Here is a 23539-nt window from a genome sequence, read left to right on the forward strand (position 1 = left end):
TTTTTAAGTGATTTCTTGAATGAACTGCTCTGGAGGTAATCAGGTTTGGGTGTGTTCAGTGAAAATTACCAAAAAATTGGGATTAGCCACAATTAATTCATGATTTAACAAGGGGGGTAATTACTTTTTCACACAGGGCCAGGTAACTTTGAATAGTTTTTTCCCCTAATAAATGAAATAATCATTTTAAAACAGTGTTTTAAGTTCACTTGAGTTATATTTGTGTGATCTTTACATTTGTTTGATGATCTGAAACATTAAAGTGGGGAAACTATGCAAAAATATAAGAATTCGAGAAGGAGGTCAATACTTTTTTACAGCACTGTACTTATAGTAACTGAATTCATTCTCCTGTGCATCCGACATTCTCAGTTTGCTCGCCAGGATCCTCAAAATGCCCAAGAGGAAGAGGAGATTCATCTGAAAGGAACAAAGACATTCCTCACTTCTGGTTGACCAACGTCTAACGTGCTGATACTGTATCTCAAAAAGGAGGAAATTGTTTACAATAATAGTGAGCAAAACTGGCACTCGAAGCAGCCACCAAATCCACTTGTGTCTCCTGGTTTCCCAACAGCTTTGGAAAAAAAACGACACAAACATTTTGGGTCAACATAAGTCATATTCCTCTCATTGGCCACTAGATATTTTCTTCATGCATATGTTTATTCACAAACTGTAAATTCTCCAGTGTTATATGTCTATATTTGAACAGAGAAATAAATCCTGATACCGTGTTATAGTCACAGTGGTACAGCTCTTCGTTTTGTAAATAGCAGCGAGCACGATTGAAGGAAGATGAAGACTCCTTTCAGGATCAAGGAGGTGAACAGCTGGATGTGAATGTGGTTCCACATACAGTACAGCTTCCTGAGCAAAGACACACACCGTTAATGTGCTATTTACAATATTCTGAGAGGGCTTATGGTCCTCACGTAAAGAGACAGAAAATTGTGATTGCAAGGATTAGAGAGATGAGTGAGAGCGCGTATCCGGTCGTATACATCAACTTTACATAGGAAAAATACAAATCGGAATCAGGTGACTCTGGTGAAGGAGAAAATAACGTCATTGTACAGAATTCAATAACTCTGATGAATGACATAATGGGTGTTGCATGAGACGATTCAAACCTCGGAAAGAAAGAGAAGTGCCTCATTGAAACTTTAACCACATGCATCTTGATGTGGAATGAGCAGGCCGGCTCCGTCCAACCGGTGAAGGATGCAGTTGAGATACTTCACCTTGAATATAACAAAGACAGTGTAGAATTCACAAAACAATTACTTTTATAGCCGAATGAATGTAAATTTCTGCAGACACTTTTGATTTTTTTTTTTGATTAAGTCATTGGAAAATAATCAACTAATAGCGGGTGCTGGTAAGATATATACAGTAACTGTTAATTTTACATGCGGCTAGCATGTAAATTAATTCATTCTACAGGCAGCTAGCAGTTCAGGACATCCCACATTCCATAACAGTTTCAACTCATCTTGCTTCCTTTAGTGGAAAAATAGATTTTGAATGATACAAAGTTAGATGTGATGACCACTAGATGTCAGTAAAACACTGCATTAGATTCCATTAGGTTACTTTTGAGTGCATATTTTTAGAGTGGAGCGAGTGTTTTATGCTGATTTTTACATGGAATTCGCAGTTTAAAAGTAATGACTCACCCGATTTACTTGAATCGTGGTAGAGTTCCCATGCACTTTTTCTTTCGCAAGGTGAATGTGCGGATGGCAACCTAATGACCAGTTTGCTTGTAAAAAAAAGAAAAGAAAAAAGAAAATAAAGGCAACGATGCACCTTTTCTTTTTTCTTTCTTTCTTTTTAACAGCACAAAAATCTAACTTTGTCTCAACTGTCATAATAATCTGCAATCGCCTGAATAACCCAAAATGAAGTTGTTATTTACACTTGATTTATTCTAAATAATGTAATGAGACGATGCACGTTTTAAGCACCAGAGCATATGTTCTGACAAAAAGTCGAACACTTTATTTTGAAATTAAGGTTTGAACGTCATAGCGTTACTGTCGTCGGTGAACACAAGAGTGGCATTGGTCGACATGGCGTTTAAACCCAGCCCCTCGAGCAAGACTGTAACCTAGGTAACGGCAGTGTTTGTCGGGTCCTGTGAGCAATTTAAAAAAAAAAAGTGGCCAAATAAACACAGTACCTGTCATTTGAAAACGGCCGGGATCATAATTCAAGTTGTAGTCAACAAATGGTCGAGTCAAGATGGCACCTTCGTAGGTTCTTCCGTTTTTTACCTGCGCAACACTGAACGATGTGAGCGACTTAAAATATTTGTAGTCACTAATGTAATGCATATCGTCATGATGAAAGAGCCTTTGATGGAGACGGCAAGTCACGACGACGGAGAAGTTCTATATAAATATATCGTTTTTAGTTGATCAATAAAGTTAGCTAAGGTACGTGTGTACTCACAAACTGAAGCCAAAGTTTAGTTGTTTTTTTCCCTCTGCGAAGATGGTTTGCCTGTGTTAAAAATGGCGCCAGTCGAACCAGGTAGAAGGTATAACGGAAGTTACTGTTATTAGCCTTCTTGCCAATGTTACTTATGTTACATACTTATGTGACAGTAGGCCTACTTTTACGTCTCGCGTCCAGCCACACATTTATTTTTCAACTTATCCCAATCAGGGCCACGGGGACTTGGAGTTTATCCCATGCAGACGACACCCTGGACTGGTCGCCAGTCAAACACTGGGCACATATAAAACAGAGTCACTGAGTGGGAACGGAGCCCACGCTGTCAGGCAAGTGAACCACTACACTATCAGTGGCCACGTGTTCTCTTAAATTCGAGCATTTGTCAATTATGACAGCATTGCAGGAATGGGAGTGTCCCTTATCAGAACATTTGAATGCCCTGTTCCATTCAGCTTATAAAAGAAGTACACTGCTGTCTCATTTTTATTTACAGCCATCCAGCCGCTTGTCGTTGGTCTTACGTAGCTGCGGCTGACCCTTGACTCCCTGGAGGATGGCTGTCTCTGCCCCCCTGACGCCGCTGCCTCTGACCCAGCTGGTGGAGGACGGAAGGAGCAGCGTGCCGAACCATCTCCTGGAGTCTAGTACATATTGAGTGGCATGATGACTGCTTTTATTAATTCAATAGTTCCCAATTACGTTTATTCCACCATGCATACATGTGTTGCCGAAAGAAAAAGGAACATATGATCTATTTGGTTTGCCATTCAAAATCATATCTTTTTTATGTATTTTTTTTTACGTATATAGAAATCTATGTTAGAGAGAAGAGCAATGGCCTGATCCAAGTGGATCCTTCTGAACTTCATTTCAGTGGCTTCAAGCTAGAGAAGGACTATGTGAAGAGCGTGGTGAGTAAAGTATCGCTCTAATCTGAATGTCCTTCATGGTACACTGTAATTTATCCCAATTTCTTAATCACAAGTAAAAAATAAAAAGCAAATTAGCTCACATTATGAAATCTTCTCATTTGGGTGGATGAATGAATGAAGATAGGATTTCCCTTCATATATGCTTGATGAATGTGGATGTAAGCATCAAGGGTGTCTTAACTGGTTCTCTTGAGTGCACATGATGAATTTGAAATGAAATGCTTTCTCCTCCTCCTTAGAAACTAATCAACATCTCATCAAGAGTTCTAAATATTCACATCATCCCCACCCAAACCAAGCATTTCCGAACAAACTATGCCAAAAAGGTATGTTTGACGTAAGTAAGTTTAAGAGTCAACTTTGTCCATTTTGACTAATCTGACTTCCCTCAAGTGTCGTCTCATTCCTGGCCTCGCCTACACAGTGAAGGTCAAATTCTGTCCCCACGAGTGGACCCGTGTCTCTGACTGTATTCGGGTTCACTGTGAGGTAAGCACGCAAGCAACCTTCTTGTGATCTTGTCCCCATGTTTTAATGGCCTGTGCCTTGTCTGTTCTTGCTCTGCACCCGTTTTAAGGATGATGAGAACCTTTTAATTCCAGTTCACGCTTACCCCGCCACCGCTCACGTGCATATCCCAACGCGCGTTGACTTACCAGCTGTACCACTCGGACAGAGGTGTGTGTTTGTGTGTGTGATTGTTTATCTATGAAAATGCATTTCTTCCATACAAGCAAGAACAATATAATGTTTTTGTGTGTGATCCTTCCTATAGTGTTAGCTACATCATTCCATTGAGCTGCAGATCTCCCGCTGATTTGGAGTTTGAAGTGCACCTTATTGAGCCACATGAGGCCTTTTCCATCCACCCACTCACAGGTAGGAATAACAACGTTTGCGTAACCCGTCGGCCTGGTTTCCTCAGTACACTTAACACAACCTATCTGGAGTGCAGCTATGCTGTGCATTCTGCAGGCTACTTGGTTGTCTGTTGTGTATTTAATACCTCATGGGTGAGGAAACATCACTTTCCACACGTTCATCTTCTCCAGGCTCTGGGAAGCATCAGCACTTGAGTTTAGAACTCCACCAGATGTGTTATAACATGAGGTTATTTCTTGTCGCTTTGAAACCTCATTGGTCATTAGTTGTTCCCTGCAAATACTTAAATAATTATATTGTGTAAATATCATCATCATAATGATCAATTTGGATCGTGATTATGTTCTTCAGGTGTGATCCAAGCCAATGGTCAATCTAAGATCACCATTACATTCAGACCCTGCCGCTATGAGACTTGTCAGGTCACCATTAGGCTGCTTGTCTCACAATTCAACACAAAATCCTACCTCTGTACTGTTACCGGAAGCTCCGCCCCTCTCCTTGGTGTCAGGTATTTGCAGAATTAAGTTACAGCAATTCACTCAAGCACCAAATACACGCACCAGCAGGATGGAAGCAAAATTATTTTTGTTTTATTGCGATCCCATGACGAAGGGGAGGCTATCCATCATAGGCAACCGCTTCAACCAAGACCCTGATGTTATCCCAGCCTAAAAAATAATAATTCATTAACATGAATTGCTTGCACTTATTGTAAGATGTTGAGCACATGAACCAAATAGTTTAACCAAATACTATAGTAGAAATACAAATCATTTTTATATCTTAATCAAAAAAGCAGATGTTAATCTTTTTCATGACGGGATTGCTTCTGTATATTTTTAATGTTTATTTCTCCTGCTGGGAATAGGGAGCTTGCTCTTCAGATCACACCTGCCAAAAGTAAAGTCTCTTTACCAGACATCCAAGTTCAAAGAGTCAAACTAAAGTCTGCCAAGGATGTTGTCAAACCCAAGGTAATGTTAGAGAAGTCTCCCCATTTCTTCTATTGAGGGATTTTCTATGCCTACTGGTTCTGTGAAGTTACAGTTGAGCTGTTTATTTACCATACATGCAAATCAGTCACCTTGCGGCGAAATTCACCGTTTTTAACTCATAATAGGCCATTTACGTGAATCGTATAGATCCGATATTTATCATCCATCCATCCATTTTCTGAGCCGCTTCTCCTCACTAGGGTCGCGGGCGTGCTGGAGCCTATCCCAGCTGTCATCGGGCAGGAGGCGGGGTACACCCTGAACTGGTTGCCAGCCAATCGCAGGGCACATAGAAACTAACAACCATTCGCACTCACAGTCATGCCTACGGGCAATTTAGAGTCTCCAATTCATGCATGTTTTTGGGATGTGGGAGGAAACCGGAGTGCCCGGAGAAAACCCACGCAGGCACGGGGAGAACATGCAAACTCCACACAGGCGGGGACGGGGATTGAACCCTGCACCTCAGAACTGTGAGGCTGACGCTCTAACCAGTCGGCCACCGTGCCGCCCGATATTTATCAATTATTGCTTATTTATCAACTATTTCGTGCGCAAGACTTCGACTTACGCATTGGGCGCTGTTTGCGCTAATCTAATTTAAACGCACATGACCTCACACAACATATTCTATTAACACGAGAAGCCAGCCCGGCTGATCGTCGTGCCTAGATGCCCACCATTTTGGGAAGGTACTCTTGTTTACATTTAGATGAACAACAAAAAAAACAGCTTTCATGTATTATAGTATATGTCTGGTGGCAGTGTCTGCCCAAATGTGGATATTTCAGTTCACTTATAACTTGAGAAAACACCGTGCAGTAAATTGCAAATGTTTTTATTTTTTATTTTCATTTTTTTTTATTGTTTGTGCTATTTACTCAGTATTTGAGTAATTATTTCACTGTGTACTTTTTACTCTTAAGTATTTTTTGGGAGGACTACTTTTTGAGTAGTCACATTATTGTCAAGTAACAGTACTCTTACTTGAGTACAATCTTTGGTTACTCTACCCACCTCTGGAGCAGACATCCTCTATTGCTACTCTTACGTTTAAGCAACATTTTTGCTCATCAGATCAGCCAGTGTCGTATTTGTTGCACTGGTCTTTTGTATTTTCGCGTTGAGGTGCTGCGGGTCGTGGCCCTGGTTGCGGTCGCAGCGGATCCCCCCCAGACCCCCCCCCCTACAATGTTTTATTTTAGTTTTTTGGCACCTTTTTCATGCCTTTGGTGTTTGCATGTCTGATTTACACATTTTACAATATACTAGCCTACTATTTTATGACTAAGGAGAAATGCAATTTTCCCTCTGCTGCACCACACACATTTCTCTTCACTTCACACTGTTGCTGCTTCACATAACCTACAGGGTGCATTAGGAGGTCCAGCTGGGAGCAAGCCAGGACCAAAGTCTTTGGTGGATGCCTCCACCCACGCTGGGGTGGCAAAGATGCTGCAGAAGGACAGTAGCAAACTTGGCGCTGAACACCCGAGTGAGGGTATGATGTGCATGCCACTTAACTGCCTCTGCTGTTGTGTGGACATTGGACTCATTATCACTCTAAATCACATTTTGTGCTCGTTAGGTCTGCAGAACAAGCAGAAGAAGGAGGCTCTTTTCCTAAAAAAGGTTCAACAAAATGTTAAAGAAGAGCAAATCAATCGCCTGAAATTGTAGGTTCAGTTGTAATCCTTTTCTTTCTTCCCTGATTTGGTTGAGTTTAGCTGTTTGGGCTTTACATTTTGAGTTATTCCAAATTCATCTCTGCCTTAGTCACTTTAATTAAGGCATAGAGGTCTCGAGACACACCTATTAGCTGATTATTCAGTCAGGCCATGTCATCCAACATAAGTGACCTCTGATCTAACAAATTATATTCTGGATGAATGGACTAAAATTGCCACATAGTCCAAAAATCTTGTAGGAAATCTCAACCAAGTGGAAATTTTGTAACGGGAAAGTTTCAGCTCTATATTTTCTTCCGTTTTCACTTCCTGTTAGTGTAATGGCCTTTTGTTCCCTATACTTATGTTTATTTAATAAATATAATGCACCAGACAAGTCCATCTGGGTAAAGACCCAGTGTCAGAGTCAACCAGGAGCCAGGTACTGGAGGACAGACTGATTGCATTACAGCAGTACAAGGTAAATGTACAACAACGTACATTTGCAACATTCCTGGAACAGTTTTGATTGGAGCAATGTTTGTCTGACTTGTTCTGTTAGACAAAACAATGTTATGACTGTTTTGTAGGTCAGGAAGGGAGATGTAAGACGACAGGAAGACTTTACCAGTGGACCACCAAAACTTTACTCAATACGACTAATATCTGACGCAGGGCAGGTATACATGGCATCCTACACTGAGGTTGGATTTGGATTTCTTAAACAGGCCCCTTTCTCATGAAAACATAATTGGTGGTCAGGGAATGTACTATCTCATTCATTTTTGTCTGCTGAGATCCGATGAAATACTTTCACATACACTCAGTGTCCTGACACTTTGTAAACGTGTGACAGTAACATGCATTTTTGGATCATCCTCTAGGTCCCCAAAGGAGCCCCATCCTTCCAGTTTCACCCCAGCTTTCAGTGGGCATTAAAAGAGAGGGCCCTAAAACTCTTCCAGCAGGCAGCCCGGAAGGTACACACGCACGCAATTAAAGTGTGTGAGATTGCTCATTCTCAAACACACATTCGCACACATGCACACAAACACACACACACACGCACACTCCCAGCAACAATACCCCTGTATGTAGTAAATGAAGTGCATGTTTCCTGGATAGAGTCCATACTAATCAAAGTAGTAATAATGACAATGGCACTCAACAGAATACAAAACTACCCCAGTGCTAAACAATCCTAATACCTACCTTCAGATATTGCCACCTCCTACACATAACGCAGTCATTAAGACTTATTATTGTTTGTTGAGAACATCATGAAAATGTTCAAAATGTAGCCTCAAGGATAGCCTCTATTGCCTCTGCACCAAAATGTACAGTGCCATGAAAAAGTATTTGCCCCCTTCTCAAATTCTTATTTTTTGCATAGTTTTCCCACTTAATGCAAATGTAAATATCAGACAAAGATAACCCAAGTAAAGATAAAAAGCAGTTTTTAAATGGTGATTTTTTTTATTTTTTTTTAAGGAAAACAAAAAAAAAAATATTCAAAGCTAACTGGCCTTGTGTGAAAAAATAATTGCCACCTAAAACTAATAACTGGTTGGGCGAGCACCAACAACTGAAATCAAATCTTAAAATATTTTCTTTCTGCTTCGGACCGCACTAATGAAGATAAAAAATCAGGCATTTACCAGTTTTGGTTGTATTGTGTGTGGTGTGCTCTGATAATCTTACATTTATACAGTTGTACATTACACCACACACAAAGATTCTGTTCCGCTGCCGGTCTCAATAACTCGTGTCATCACACGTGATCTCATGAAAATGAAGACGAGCAGACATTTCCGGGTTTTCTTTGCCGAATGGAGGCGGAAGTGGTGTAGATAAATAAAAAGATTTGCTTTATAAAATACTTCTTGCCATCTGAGGAACCCACTTTTATACAAAATACGACAATGGGTAGGACATGTTTCTTTTATTTTTGTTTTGTTTGATGTTTAATTCCTTTTTCTGGCGGGGGGGGTTCTTCTTTGATTGGCTACATTCCGTTCCACGTCACAATTCATGACGTCATGACTTGGGACTGGTCGGTTTCCCCCATACACGTGAAGAGTTTTGGTCGTAATTATTGACCACGTTCATTATTTAAGATTGTCGACTCGACCTGTTTCGGACGCTAAAATCAGGACAAAGCCATGCTTACTGTAACACATCTGAGACCTAAGGATAATCTTATAAAATAATCTTTTGAGATTGTCTGATGTTTGACATGCTTGATCGGGAAGACAAAAGCATTCCGATAGTCTGTATGCATGTATCAGGCCTTACATTTGCGCCAGATGTAACAAGACACACACCTTCCAAAAAATTCTATTTTTTTCTCATTAGTCCATAGATTATTCTCCCTAAAGTCTTGGGAATCATTCAGATGTTTATTTTCTTTTTTTTGCCCGCAGTTATTTGTTGTCCTGGGTTCCTTTGTGACTTCCTGGCTGACTTGTCGCTGTGCCCTTGGGGTATTTTTGTTGGCCAGGCACTCCTGGGAAGGTTCAACACTGTTCCATGTTTTGTCCATGTGAGGATAATGGCTCTCCGTGTGCTTCACTGGAATCCTTAGGCTTTGTGAATGGCTTTTGCAGTCCTTTCCAATTTATAGGTGTCAGTTACTTTACTTTATTTCTCATCTGTTCTTGAATTTCTTTAGATGGTGGAATTTTGAGATCTATTGACGGGCTTCATTTTGTCACACAGGTTCTATTTAAGTGATTTCTTGATTGAACAGGTTTGGAGGTTTGAAATGTGACGAGTCAGAATTAATTCATGATTTAAAAAGAGGGACAATTACTTTACTTACTTATTACTTTTTTAAGGCCAGGTATAGTTGAATAGTTTTTCCTTAAAAACTATCAAAAAATAATAATAATAAAAACAAATCATCCATTCAACAGTTTTGATCGTCATGTGTGTGGTGTGTTCCGAGAATCTCAACATAGCAGACCACACACATAAAGATTTTGTTGCACCGCCGTTCTCGAAGTGTCAAAAATCTCACAAAAGCGAAGAAGAAGAAACACTTCTGGATGCGCGCCAATGTTTCCCGAGTGTTTCCGAAGGTTGCCGGAGTGGAGAGCCTTGTAAAAGGGCGATGTTCTCAAAAAACGACTTGCTTTGGAAAATACTTCTTGCCACCTGGGGAACCCACTTTTCTACATAAAACATTGGGTAATTTTTCTTTTCATTTCCGAAAAAACAAAAAAAACAAAAAACGAAATGAAGGTTTTTGAGTGCCCTTGTCAAAGTCCAGACTTGAAACGAATTGAAATGCTCTGGCATGACCTTAAAAAGGCCGTTCGTTCTTGAAAACCCTCCATTGTTCCTGAATTAAAACCATTCTGCAAGGAAGAGTAGGCCAACATATCTCCACAGAAATATAAAAGCCAGTTATAGAAAATGCTTGATTTAGATTGTTGGTGCAGGCCAAACCAATAATTAGTTTTTGGGGACAACTAATTTTTCACACAGGGTCAGGTAGCTTTCAATTGTTTTTTTTCCCTTAATAAATAAAATCAGCATTTAAAAACAGCATTTAGTCTTTACTTGGGTTATCTTTGTCTGATATTTACATTTTTTAGATGATCTTATGCATTAAAGTGGGGAACCTGCAAAAAAACTAAGAATTTTAGATGGGGGCAAATACTGTACGCGGATTCTTCCTTGCCTTAGCTTACACTTAACATAGTTTCATAAAAATCTTGTATGTACTTTTTGCACAATACTTTATACTTATAAAGGACACTGCAGAGAGAGATAATCCGACAGGGATGTATTTTTGCGACAAGAAAAAGATGACTGATGTAGTGTGCACTAGTTGCGTCTCGAGGTACCTTCCCACGCATCAACAAGTGAGCTGCTGCCTGATTAAACCTGCAATGTGCTTCTCTCACAGGTTGTGATGCAGTGTCGCATGAAACGGACCTTGGCCTTGTGGAGGAATCTACCAGACACTGCGGTGGGCTTGCTCTCGGCCAACAAAGGTCTTTATTACCCTTGAGTGCTCCCTTGATGCAAATGTCCAAGCCACAAAAACAGCTATTTCTGGCACTGTGTGCATTGGTTCGTGATGCGATTGTGACCCTCTGTGTCATAGAAGTTAACGTCTGTCATTTTATGTTTGTCTCAGTTGAAAAGGAGGAGGCATGTGTTATGAAGATCTCCCCAGACAGGATATTTCCATCTTCCTACCCACTTTTCTCAGATGAAGCTGATCCGCTGGTTAGTACTTTGTGCTACTGAAAGCGCAAATTAACATACACTCATAGGCCACGTCATTAGTGATAGAGTACTTGAATAATCAAAGAACATATTCAATTGCAGGAATTGTATTAAATCAAATCTACTTTTACATAAAATCATAAAAGAGAGGTATTTTACATTATGACTACATATATCGACTACTCTTAACAATTTTCACAAAACTTCGTGGAAGGGTAGTTAATAGGCCAAATACCTATATTTTGGTGCATCTCCAGAACACACCAAAATACAGCATTTTTTGCACTTCCATTACTGTAATTTCTCATGTACTGTAGAATAATTTTTTACCCCAAAAAATTTTCAAGTCAGTAGTGCGCGTTATACATAGATATAAGAGAAAATGAAAAATACTTTCACATTTTATCAATGTATGCCACCGCCCCCTAGAGGTTATGAAAAAGTTGTACACTTTCATTCTAGTATGCCACCTAGAGGTTATGAAAAAGGTGTGGACTACACCTTCATTCCAATATGATAGGGGTACATATGACTGCATAAGATGTACAGTTGTGCTCATAAGTTTACATACCCTGGCAGAATTTGTGACATTTTTTTTTTTCAAATATGGTTGATGATTGAATAACAACCATCATTAATTTATTTATGGTTATGTTTTGTTTAATGATAATGCTTTTCTGAAATTCTTGACAGTTTAATTTTAATCTATTAAAATAAAATTAAATGTGTTTCGCCTAGCCCTTCATGTTTTCTTAAAATAATTGTACAAATCTTACAAATCCTGCCTGGGTAATCAAACATGAGCACAACTGTGTGTTTTCTCATTTATGAAATAAAAGTAGGGCTGTGAATTTGAAAATAAGAGCAAGTAAATAAAAAGAAAGTATTGTGTGTTCAAATAAGGTGTTTAACTTCGGAATAATTATTTGAAAAAACTAATAAAATACATATAATACTTCATGTTTTGATCATATGTGTAGAAGCAAAATCATGCATTGTAAAAATGCATTATACATAGGTTGAAGGGTTTTCCAGAATTTTGAGGTCAACTTCGGGGGTGCGCATTATACATGGGTGTGCATTATACATGAGAAATTACAGTACTTATTTCTTAATGAGGAACACAATGAGTCTGAAAAAACGCACATATTCAGTATTTGGGTATGTACTGTATGAAGGTGTAAAGCTTGGTACTGGTCCAAATTAGGATTGTACATTTGTAGAGGTCTTTGTGTGTTCTTTTGTTCCATTCTAGTTTTGTGTGTAAAGGAAGATTTTGGGGGTCCAGAAAATGGATGGATCTCATTATATTGCGTAGGTGTGCGCTAACCTAATAAGTGGATGGTGATTGTTGCAATACAGGAAGAGTTTGTTTCTTAAAATACACCATTGATTTTGTCTTTCTTTCTCCCAATAGTTGGGTCATCTATAACAGCTCTGTTACTATGGAAAGCACAGCTCACATCTGCACTCCCAGCAGAAATGAGGGAGAGGACAAAAGCCTTCATATCTGCTCTGATTTCATGTTTTAATTCCAGACTCTCACCCACTCATCCCAGCAGCTCTCTTGCCTTCTCCAACACCTTCTTCCAATGCCCATAGAACCCTCACTGCTTGCTATAAGTAAGCTGCTTGGACATACATATCTGGGTCCTTCGCAGTCTAATATAACAGGTGCATTGTACTTACTGGCACTCACTTTTGAATAGGCAGAGGGCAGCATTGTATCTGCTTCTGGATGTCTGAAGATATAGTCCTATTGGCCAAACCAGTCAACATCCGTGCTCATGTGTATGTATGACATTGACAATGAAGATGAGGTATGCACTGGCGTGGCATGAGAAGATCATGGCACAGATTTTATCCAAGTTGTCACCCCAGTGGTACTGTGAACCGTCCCTCTTCTGAAACTCACGGTCTTCAGGTGCAGGGGTGGCAAGCTGCCAGATCAGCCTCATGTCCATAAGGCTAATATGGTTTATTGGTTTTTCACTTACTGGGTGTCATTTGAAGAGCTGCAACACTTGTTCTTCACAGTCTTGTGCATTAACCTATTGACATTGTAAAATGAAAGACACTCCTCAGTCACTCTCTTTTCAAGAGCTGACTCAAGTTGGATCATTCCGATCCCTGTGCAAGGTCCACTATGGCTGCCAGCATCAATCTTGACATATGGGCAACCTACATTATTATTTGCCTACAGTACATATGTACACATGTTTGATGATCCAGGGTTGTCCAATTCATGGGCCACGTTGTGGTTAGGTTTATGACTGAAACCATATATATATGTAAATATTTATGTAAAATTGCCTCATCATATTTTTCCATAGGCGGCACGGTGGCCGACTGGTTACCCTCACAGTTCTGAGGACCGGGGTTCAAATCCGGCCTCACCTGTGTGGAGTTTGCATGTTCTCCCGGTGCCTGCGTGGGTTTGCTCCGGGTACTCCAGTTTCCTCCCACATCCCAAAAACATGCACGGTAGGTTAATTGAGGACTCTAAATTGCCGATAGGTGCGACTGTGAGTGTGAATGGTTGTTTGTTTCTACATCCCCAATTCCAATGAAGTCGGGATGTTGTGTTAAACATAAATAAAACAGAATACAATTATTTGAAAATCATGTTCAACCTATATTTTATTGAATACACTACAAAGACAAGATATTAATTGTTCAAACTGATAATCATTAACTTAGAATTTTATGGCTGCAACACATTCCAAAAAAGCTGGGACAGGTGGCAAAAAAGACTGAGAAATGCTCATCAAACACCTGTTTGAACATCCCACAGGTGAACAGGCTAATTGGGAACAGGTGGGTGCCATGATTGGGTATAAAAGGAGCTTCCCTGAATTGATCAGTCATTCACAAGCAAAGATGGGGCAAGGTTCACCTCTTTGTGAACACGTGCGTGAGAAAATAGTCGAACAGTTTAAGGACAATGTTCCTCAACGTACAATTGCAAGGAATTTAGGGATTTCATCATCTACGGTCCATAATATCATCAAAAGGTTCAGAGAATCTGGAGAAATGACTGCATGTAAGCGGCAAGGCCAAAAACCAACATTGAATACCCGTGACCTTCGATCCCTCAGGCGGTACTGCATCAAAAACCGACATCAATGTCGAAAGGATATGACCACATGGGCTCAAAAATTAGCAGCCAAATTGAACTTGATGATCAAAAAAAGGTCAAATGAATGAATCTGCATCATTTATGAATTTCTGAAGCAAAATACTCTCAGAAACTATGTATTATGCAGCATTGGGGGCCAAACAAAAAGATAATTCCCAGGTTGGCAGACAGCAGCCATTTTAGATATGGGGCTGTCGCAAAATCTATATTTTGTGAGGGGCACACCAGCTAATATTTTTTCCTTTAACCTTTTAAAGATGACAGATCCAGTGATAAAAATTAACCTTCACTCTCCACGATCACAGAACTGCTATAGGTAACCCAACAATGCCGTGCAGAGGAAAGAAGCACTTTCCTTTAATTTGTGCAAATGGTGTCTGCTTTCTATTTGTAGGCTCTTGACTTTTCTGCAGTGCCTGTGGATGCTGTTGATGTGAGGGTGACGACACATGTTCCTACCTTCAAGCTTCAAGTAGGTGCAGTAACTGCTTATCTAAGCATCACTCATGTCTCAATGGCAGTGCATTGTGTTCTCAGTGAACTCTTGAAATATATGTATGTATTTCTATATAGGTTCCTCAGTACTATAAGCTGATGGGCTACCACCCTGTGTCAGCTTGGGAAGCCTTTAACGCTTTCATTCCCACTACCTTAGCCCGACCACTTCGCACTGGAGATCCAGTAATGTTACAACACATTATGATCAGCCAATGTAATCCATGGTTACTGTATTTACAAAGTATTTTTCCTTCACATTTTCCCCCCCAGGAGGCAGGTTCCCAGTCACCCACACCAGGGGAGGAGGATGAGCAAGATGCCAATGATCTAAACTTCACTCTCCCTCGCGCTCTACTTCGACCCATTCATGCACACCCACTCAGAATCTTTGTGAGGGTCTTATTGATGGATGTTTATTAGCAATGCTGATAAGTTTCTAGGTATAGGTATACTTTTCCATACCTTTCTCATGTGCTGTGTGCTGTAGAACCCTGCACCTGGCCTCCAGGCCTATAAGCCAACCCCTAAATACCTCGAAAGCGATGTGGACTTTCACCTCTGCCCATTGCCTCGGTAAATGTTTCCTCCTCAGTGCCATTGCAGCATAATCCTTCCTTGATATCGAGCTGCTTATTGAGTATATTGCATAATCTTTACACTCTCTGTGTAGTTATTCAACCCCTGAGGGTCAAACTAGTGGGATAGAGTCACAAACCTTACAAATGCAGACTCTGGACACAAAGGTAGTTAGATCGCATATAGTATACTGTATGTTTTTTGTCTTAAGGTATTTTGCTGAAACCATTTTAAATACAGCACTGCTACACTTCCTTTCTTTGCATTAGGAAGCGATCACAGGGTTGAAGACGTGGGACAATTTTGGCTTGGTAACTGCAACATGTGTATCCAGACAGGCTGCTCTGACCAGCAACATCTTGCATGGGTAGGTAACCAGGCTTCCATCAGGATTGCAAACTACCAGTGGAGGTATCAGTAACATCATTTTTTATTTAAACTTTATTTATCCAAGTAAGGAAATTGAGAACAGATTCTCATTTGCAATGCTGACCTGGCTGCAGACAGCAGAGTAAAACAAAGCAAAATAGAAGCAAATACAAATAAATAAATAAAACAAATAAATACAAAAATGAAAAAAAAATGTATAGTTTGATATAGTTACATAATTACAAAATAGATCACATTACAACATAGCATATTATGAAGTAAAGGCTCATAACAGGCTAAAAAACGGTGCAGCGATCATGTACAGTAGCATATCTCTCACTGATTTAAAAAAAAAAAAAAAAAAAACTGAACGGGATGAATGAGGTGAGTTTCTTCATTTGTTGTAGAGTGTTCAAGTCGTTTGGGGCAGACAATTTAAAAGAGGATCGACCAAAAATAGGGCAGACTTTGGTATTGAAGAGGTTAATAATACTCCTGTAATGGAGTGTACGGGTGGTGGTATGTATGGTGAGCAGCGAGCCAAGATAGGGTGGGGTCTTGCTAATGAGTGTTTTATAGAGCAACATGGACCAGTAACCAGGGAGCACAGTTCACACGGGTGAGTGTTAACGCAGCACCAATGACAAATTGGATGGCAGCATGGTTGATGTGGTGTTCATTAACAAGTAACAACATCATTGTATTATGTGTATCCATTTTCTACCGCTTATCCGAGGTTGGTTTGCAGGGGCAGTAGCTTTAGCAGGGATGCCCAGACCTCCCTTTCCCCAGCCACTTCCTCCAGCTCTTCCGAGGGGATCCCGATGCGTTCCCAGGCCAGCCGAGAGACGTAGTCTCTCCAGCGTGTCCTGGGTCGTCCCAGAGTTCTCCTCCCGGTGGGACGTGCCCAGAACAACTCACCAGGAAGGCGTCCAGGAGGCATCCGAATCAGATGCCCCAGCCACCTCATCTGGCTCCTCTCGATGTGGAGGAGCAGCGGCTCTACTCTGAGATCCTCCCGGATGACTGAGCTTCTCACCCTATCTCTAAGGGAGAGCCGGACACCCTGCGGAGGAAACTCATTTCGGCCGCTTGTATCCGGCATCTTGTTCTTTCGGTCACGACCCACAGCTCGTGACCTTAGGTGAGGATAGGAATGTAGATCGACCAGTAAATCGAGAGCTTCGCCTTTCGCCTTAGCTCCTTCTTTACCACAACGGACCGATACAAAGTCCGCATCACTGCAGACACTGCACCGATCCGCCTGTCTATCTCCATTCCATTCTTCCCTCACTCGTGAACAAGACCCCAAGATACTTGAACTCATCCCCGACCCGAAGAGGGCACGCCACCCTTTTCCGACTGAGATTTGGAGGGGCTGATTCTCATCCCAGCCGCTTCACACACAGCTGAAAACCGCTCCAGTGAGAATTGGAAATCACGGCTTGATGAAGCGAACAGAACCACATCATGTGCAAAAAGCAGCGATGCAATTCTGAGGCCACCAAACCGGAGCACCTCTACGCCTCGGCTGCGCCTTGAAATTCTGTCCATAAAAGTGACAAAGGGCAGCCGTGGCTGAGTCCAACCCTGACCGGAAACTAGTCCGACTTACTGCGGGCAATGCGGACCAAACTCTGACACCGGTCGTAAAGGGACCGAACAACCCGTATCAGGGGGTTCGTTACCCCATACTCCCGAAGCACCCACCACAGGACTCCCCGAGGGACACGGTGGAACGCCTTCCCCAAGTCCACAAAACACATTTAGACTGGTTGGGCGAACTCCCATGCACCCTTGAGGACCTGCCAAGGGTGTAGAGCTGGTCCACTGTTCCACGGTCAGGACAAAAACCACTGAGATTCGACTTCCCGACGGACCATCCTCTCCAGCTCCCCTGAATAGACCTTACCAGGGAGGCTGAGGAGTGTGATCCCCCTGTAGTTGGAACACGCCCTCCGGTCCACCTTCTTAAAAAGGGGGACCACCACCCCAGTCTGCCAATCCAGAGGCACTGCCCCTGATGTCCACGTGAGGTTGCAGAGGCGTGTCAACCAGGACAGCCCCACAACATCCAGAGCCTTTAGGAACTCGATGAATCTCATCCACCCCCGGGTCCTTGCCACCAAGGAGCTTTTTAACCACCTCGGTGACCTCAACCCCAGAGATAGGCGAGCCCGCCTCAGATAACCCAGACTCTGCTTCCTCATGGGAAGGCGTGTCGGTGCAGTTGAGGAGGTCTTCGAAGCTCGGCGGCTCTCACCATGGGCAACTTCAGAGTGGAAGAGAGTCCAACCCCTCTCAAGAGGACTGGTACCAGACCCCAAGCTGTGTGTGAAGGCGAGCCCGACTATATCTAGTCGGAACGTCTCGACCTTACACACCAGCTCGGGCTCCTTCCCTGCCAAAGAGGTGACATTCCACGAACCGAGAGCCAGCTTCTGTAGCCGGGGATCGGATCGCCAAGGTCCCTGCCTTCGGCCAACGCCCAGCTCACACTGCACCCGACCCCTATGGCCCATCCCACAGGTGGTGAGCCCATGGGATGGGGCACGGCCCACCCTCCGGGCCGTGCCGGGCCCCATGGCTGCAAGCCCCGCCACCAGGCGCTCGCCTTCGATCCCCACCTCCAGGCCTGGCTCCAGAGGGGGGGCTCGGTGACCCGCATCTGGGCAAGGGAAAATGTCCTCCTGCATTGTTTGTCATCATAGGGTTTTTTGGAGCTGTGCTTTGTCTGGTCCCTTACCTAGGACCTGTTTTCCATGGGTGACCCTGTCAGGGGCATAAAGCTCCAGACAACTTAGCTCCTAGGATCATTGGGACACACAAACCCCTCCACCACGATAAGGTGACAGCTCAAGGAGGGGCATTGCATTATGTGTTTAACTAAATGATTTCATATTCCATATATGAAAGGTATTTCTACCCTTTTAATAAGCCAATCGTAAACAGTGTTACTTCGGTGGGGTCCTCACCAGAAATCTAATTTACACTAGCAAAATCATCAGTTGCTTCTGGAAGTTATTGGCTTTGGCACGAACCACTCAGCTAAACACCCGTGATGACAATTGAGTGGTCAACACCACTCTTAAGGCAGCCAAAGAGCGAGGTCTACGTGCTTTCGCACAACTTAATAAAATGTCTGTTTTGAACACTGAACACATAGAAAAAGACATTACCAGTGTTGGAAAAGTTCCTTTTCTACTTGAACAAAACGAGGAAAAGCTTGTTTCGTGAATGTTTTTTTTTTTTTTTTTTTTTTTTAAAGAGGAATTAAAACAAAAACAGGACTCTTGTCCTTAATTATTACAAACACTATTTGAGGGAGAAAATTAGGCGTCACTGCACACAGCTATGAACTACTCTCCCTAAACTGGCAGCCTCGGCTCAGTTGATACAGTAAAGGGGGAAATTGTCATGTACTGCCCTGCAGTACCGTTTTTGGAGTCTGGATGGCGCTTTGCGCCCTCTCGTCCTCTCTCTCCCCTCTCTGTTTCAGCTTCTTCTCAAGCCACGCACCTGTCTCCAATCAACCCTCATCACCACCTGTCCACGCCGCCGCCTGTCAACACATCCAGGACCACTACCATAACCTTTGCTCAATAAACTGTCCATCATTTTACATCAGCCTCTGCCTGTTCTTGGGCTCAGCTACTTCCCACACCTGACAGAATACTTTGGCCACTATGGAGCCAGCAACTCCAGAGGCACTGAAGAACGCAATAACACTCCAAGGGCACCCACATTGGGCGACAGGACAAACTACTGCAAGAAATCACCGAACCGGTCAACTCCCTTTCGCAACAGGTCTCCCTCCTTTCCCAACAGATGCAATCCATTCAACCCCCTGTAAGTACTCCTCCCGAGCCCGCAGCCTCAGAGCCACCCCGCTTCCCATACAAAGAACCTCATGTCCCTCCACCCGAGCCCTACTCCAGGGACCTAAGTGCATGTAGCCAGTTTATTCTTCATTGCTCACTCGTATTCAGTCTCCAACCGTACAGTTATCCCACCTCCTTCTTTTCCTTTCGGCTTGTCCCTTTAGGGGTCGCCACAGTGCGTCATCCTCCATGCATCCTCCTCTCGAACACCAACTGCCCTCATGTCTTCCCTCACGACGTCCATCAACCTTGTCTTTGGTCTTCCTCGAGCGCTCTTTCCTGGCAGCTCCATCCTCATCATCCTTCTATCAATATACTCACTATTTCTCCTCTGGACGTGTCCAAACCATCGAAGTCTGTTCTCTCTAACTTTGTCTCCAAAACATAGAACCTTGGCTGTCCATCTGATGAGCTCATTTATAATTTTATCCAACCTGGTCACTCCGAGAGCGAACCTCGACATCTTCATTTCCGCCACCTCCAGCTCTGCTTCCTGTTGTCTCTTCAGTGCCACTGTCTCTAATCCGTACATCATGGCTGGCCTCACCACTGTTTTATAAACTTTGCCCTTCATCCTAGCAGACACTCTTCTATCACATAACACACCTGACACCTTCCTCCAGCCGTTCCAACCTGCTTGGACCCGTTTGTTCACTTCCTGACCACACTCACCATTGCTCTGGACGGTTGACCCCAAGTATCTAAAGTCCTCCACCCTTGCTATCTCCTCTCCCTGGAGCCTCACTCTTCCCCAACCACCCCTCTCATTCATGCACATATATTCTGTTTTACTTCGGCTAATCTTCATTCCTCTGCTTTCCAGTGCATGCCTCCATCTTTCTAACTGTTCCTCCAGCTGCTCCCTGCTTTCACTGCAAATCACAATGTCATCTGCAAACATCATGGTCCACGGGGATTCCAGTCTAACCTCATCTGTACAGTTATCCCACCAAACGTTCCAAAGTAGCATATGGCATTAACCTACTCCGTAGCAAAATGGTCCACTTCATTATGGCACAACTCCTCCCCGGTCCTCCTTTTGTTCGATTCCTTTTCCGCCGAACTCCGTAAGGTTTTTGATCACCCCGTGCAGGGCAAAGAAGCCACCCGTCATCTCCTCACACTCACTCAGGGCACTAAGTCCGTTGCAGAATATCCCATCGACTTCCGTATCCTTGCTGGTGAATGCGGGTGGGATGACGCAGCCCTTCGGGGAATCTTTTCAAACGGCCCTCCTCTCTCGAGGCTCTTTTCGCCCTCTCCATCCGTCTGGATAACAGACTGCGAGAGAGAGCCCGTGAGAAAGGGCTACGCTCGCGTAAACACTCTCCCACTCTGAGCACCACGCAGTCGTCTTCCGCACTTTCTTCACTCCCCGTTGCATCCGATGAATCCATTAAAATTGGTCAAACACGTTTAGATCCACAAGAACGTCAGCGTTGTGTCATCCAGCGGCTGTGCATCTACTGCGGTCAATCCGGTCACTTTATTTCCTCGTGCCTCCTCCGACCAGAAACACCCGGCTCACCGCATCCCAAGAGTGTCGCAGTGAGCCAAACCTCCATTCCCACAAGCTCTCCCTCCCGCATGACCGTTCCCGCTTGCATTATCATATCTGCTCATAACACCCCCGTCGCTGCCCTTATTGATTCCGGTACCCATGATAATTTTATTCATGAATAAATAATTCACCAGCTCCAAATCCCTGTCCAACCACTTCCATCCTCAAAAAAGGTCACAGCCCTGGATGGCCGAGTAATTTCCCTGGTCACCCATCAAACAGTGCCCATCACACTCCTTATATCAGGCAACCACTGCGAAAACATTTCCCTTTTTGTCATTCCTTCCCCTGAGACCCCCTTAGTTCTTAGTATTCCCTGGCTCAAACTCCACAACCGCGTCATAGACTGGGCTCGTTTATCCATCAACGGATGGAGTCCTCATTGCCAATCCCACTGTCTGCTTTCTGCCGTTCCACCCTCAGAAGACCCACCACCCTCTGCCGCTCCAGTGGACCTCTCCCAAATACCAGAAGAATATCATGACCTCTCCCCAGTATACAGCAAGGACTTGGCCATCTCTCTACCCCCCCACCGCCCGTATGATTGCGCCATAGACCTCTTGCTGGGAGCTCCACTTCCCACCAGCTGACTCTACAATCTCTCCCATCCTGAAAAAAAGGCTATGGAGGATTACATCTGCGATTCCTTGGCTGCTGGCCTCATACGCCCCTCCTCGTCGCCGGTCGGGGCTGGATTTGTTTTCGTTGAGAAAAAAGACACCACTCTCCCATGCATCGACTACCGACAACTCAATGACATTACAATTAAAAATAAGTCACCGCTACCCCTGATCGACCCGTCCTTTGAACCCATGTGCGAAGCCCAAATCTTTACCAAATTGAACCTCCGTAACGCCTACCACCTCATCCGTATCTGAGAGGGGGACAAGTGGAAGACCGCCTTCAATACCCGTCTCGGACATTTCGAGTGTCTGGTCATGCCATTCGGTTTAACCAACGCCCCTGCAGTTTTCCAAACATTAAATACTGACATCCTCCGTGACATGCTCAACCGGTTCGTGTTTGTGTACCTCGATGACATCCTCATTTTCTCCCGCTCTCCCGAAGAACACCGCATCCATGTACGTCAAGTCCTCCAGCGCCTCCTCGAGAACCGTCTGTACGTCAAACCGTAAAAAATGTGAATTCCACATATCCTCAGTACTTTTCCTCGGCTACATCATTGCAAATGGACAACTACAACTGGACCCCACCAAAATCCAAGCGATCATCGACTGGCCCATCCCCGCGACCCGCAAAGAACTGCAACGTTTCCTTGGATTCGCCAATTTCTACCGATTCATCCGTAATTACGTTCGCTATTCCCCTCACCAGTTTCACATCCACTAGCTCCCCCTTTCAGTGGACCCCAGCAGCCTCACAAGTATTCAATAAACTCAAAACCCTGTTCACCACTGCTCCCATTCTGCGCCGCCCTAACCCTTCCCTCCAGTTCGTGGTGGAGGTTGACATCTCAGATGCCGGAGCTGGAGCAGTCCTCTCGCAGCGAGATCCCACGACCCATAAACTTCACCCCTGTGCTTTTTTTTCCCCGTCGCCTATCTTCAGCAGAAAGAAATTATGACGTCGGAAACCGCAAGCTGCTGGCCATTATATGGGCCCTGGAAGAATGGAGGCACTGGCTGGAAGAATCTAAGCAACCATTTCTCATTTTGACTGTCCACAAAAACCTTGCTTCCGTCTGTACCGCTAAACGTCTCAAACCCCGACAAGCACGCCGGGCACTAGCAGATTAAATTTAAGTCTCTCCTTCCGTCCTAGTTCCCGTAACATCAAGGCAGATGCCCTCTCCCGTATTCACTCACCTCCTCCGAGCACAGCAGAACCCGAATCCATCCTTCCGGCCTCCTATTTCGTTGGAGCGGCCACGTGGGAGATGGAGCAGTTGGTCCAGGAGGCCCAAAAGACCCACCCTGATCCCAAGACCGGGCCTCCTGACCACCTGTTCGTCCCAAATTCAGCATGTTCGGAAGTCCTTCAGTGGGCCCACAACTCTAAATTAACTTGTCACCCTGGCATCACCCGTACTACTCAGTTCATTCAACAGCACTTCTGGTGGCCCAGCCTCATCAAAGACACCCGAGAGTTCGTTCAAGCCTGTTCCGTCTGCACCCGAGAGAAGTCTTCTCACCGACCTCCAGCTGGCTTGCTGCGCCCCCTGCCAATTCCCAGCCGCCCTTGGTCTCACATCGCTGTGGACTTCGTTACAGGCCTGCCCCCCTCTGAAGGTAACACTGTTATTCTCACAATCGTCGATCATTTTTCCAAGTGTGTCCATTATGTGCCCCTCCCCAAACTCCCGTCCGCCCTGGA

At 43.7% G+C, this 23539-nt stretch overlaps 1 protein-coding gene and 1 long non-coding RNA gene across 8 annotated transcripts in view; one reads left to right on the forward strand and one right to left on the reverse strand.

The window, feature by feature from the left end:
* The window catches only part of cfap221 (cilia and flagella associated protein 221), a 45281-nt gene that overhangs the window by 17510 nt on the left and 4232 nt on the right, over positions 1-23539 (forward strand). For 2 of the 7 annotated variants that reach the window (XR_009791806.1, XM_061797706.1), the window contains exons 1-22: positions 2129-2298; positions 2674-2789; positions 2957-3107; positions 3274-3374; positions 3635-3721; positions 3789-3884; positions 3973-4073; positions 4171-4274; positions 4629-4788; positions 5149-5254; positions 6647-6776; positions 6864-6951; positions 7336-7423; positions 7533-7622; positions 7827-7922; positions 10856-10943; positions 11090-11181; positions 14715-14792; positions 14894-15208; positions 15306-15391; positions 15489-15561; positions 15664-15761. Coding sequence is in view for 6 of the 7 variants with exons in the window: in XM_061797706.1 (XP_061653690.1) it covers positions 3017-3107; positions 3274-3374; positions 3635-3721; positions 3789-3884; positions 3973-4073; positions 4171-4274; positions 4629-4788; positions 5149-5254; positions 6647-6776; positions 6864-6951; positions 7336-7423; positions 7533-7622; positions 7827-7922; positions 10856-10943; positions 11090-11181; positions 14715-14792; positions 14894-15208; positions 15306-15391; positions 15489-15561; positions 15664-15761 (2168 nt within the window). In the remaining variant the exon portion in view is untranslated. The other 5 variants (XM_061797755.1, XM_061797733.1, XM_061797716.1 and 2 more) reach the window with 5 other exon arrangements.
* On the reverse strand, positions 285-2498 carry LOC133489072 (uncharacterized). Its single transcript, XR_009791811.1, has 3 exons — positions 2458-2498; positions 1134-1244; positions 285-870 (listed from the first exon to the last, which is right to left on the reverse strand). It is a non-coding gene; the product is annotated as an uncharacterized LOC133489072 (long non-coding RNA).

This window comes from Phyllopteryx taeniolatus, chromosome 1, assembly GCF_024500385.1.
Source record: "Phyllopteryx taeniolatus isolate TA_2022b chromosome 1, UOR_Ptae_1.2, whole genome shotgun sequence".
Taxonomy (NCBI): domain Eukaryota; kingdom Metazoa; phylum Chordata; class Actinopteri; order Syngnathiformes; family Syngnathidae; genus Phyllopteryx; species Phyllopteryx taeniolatus.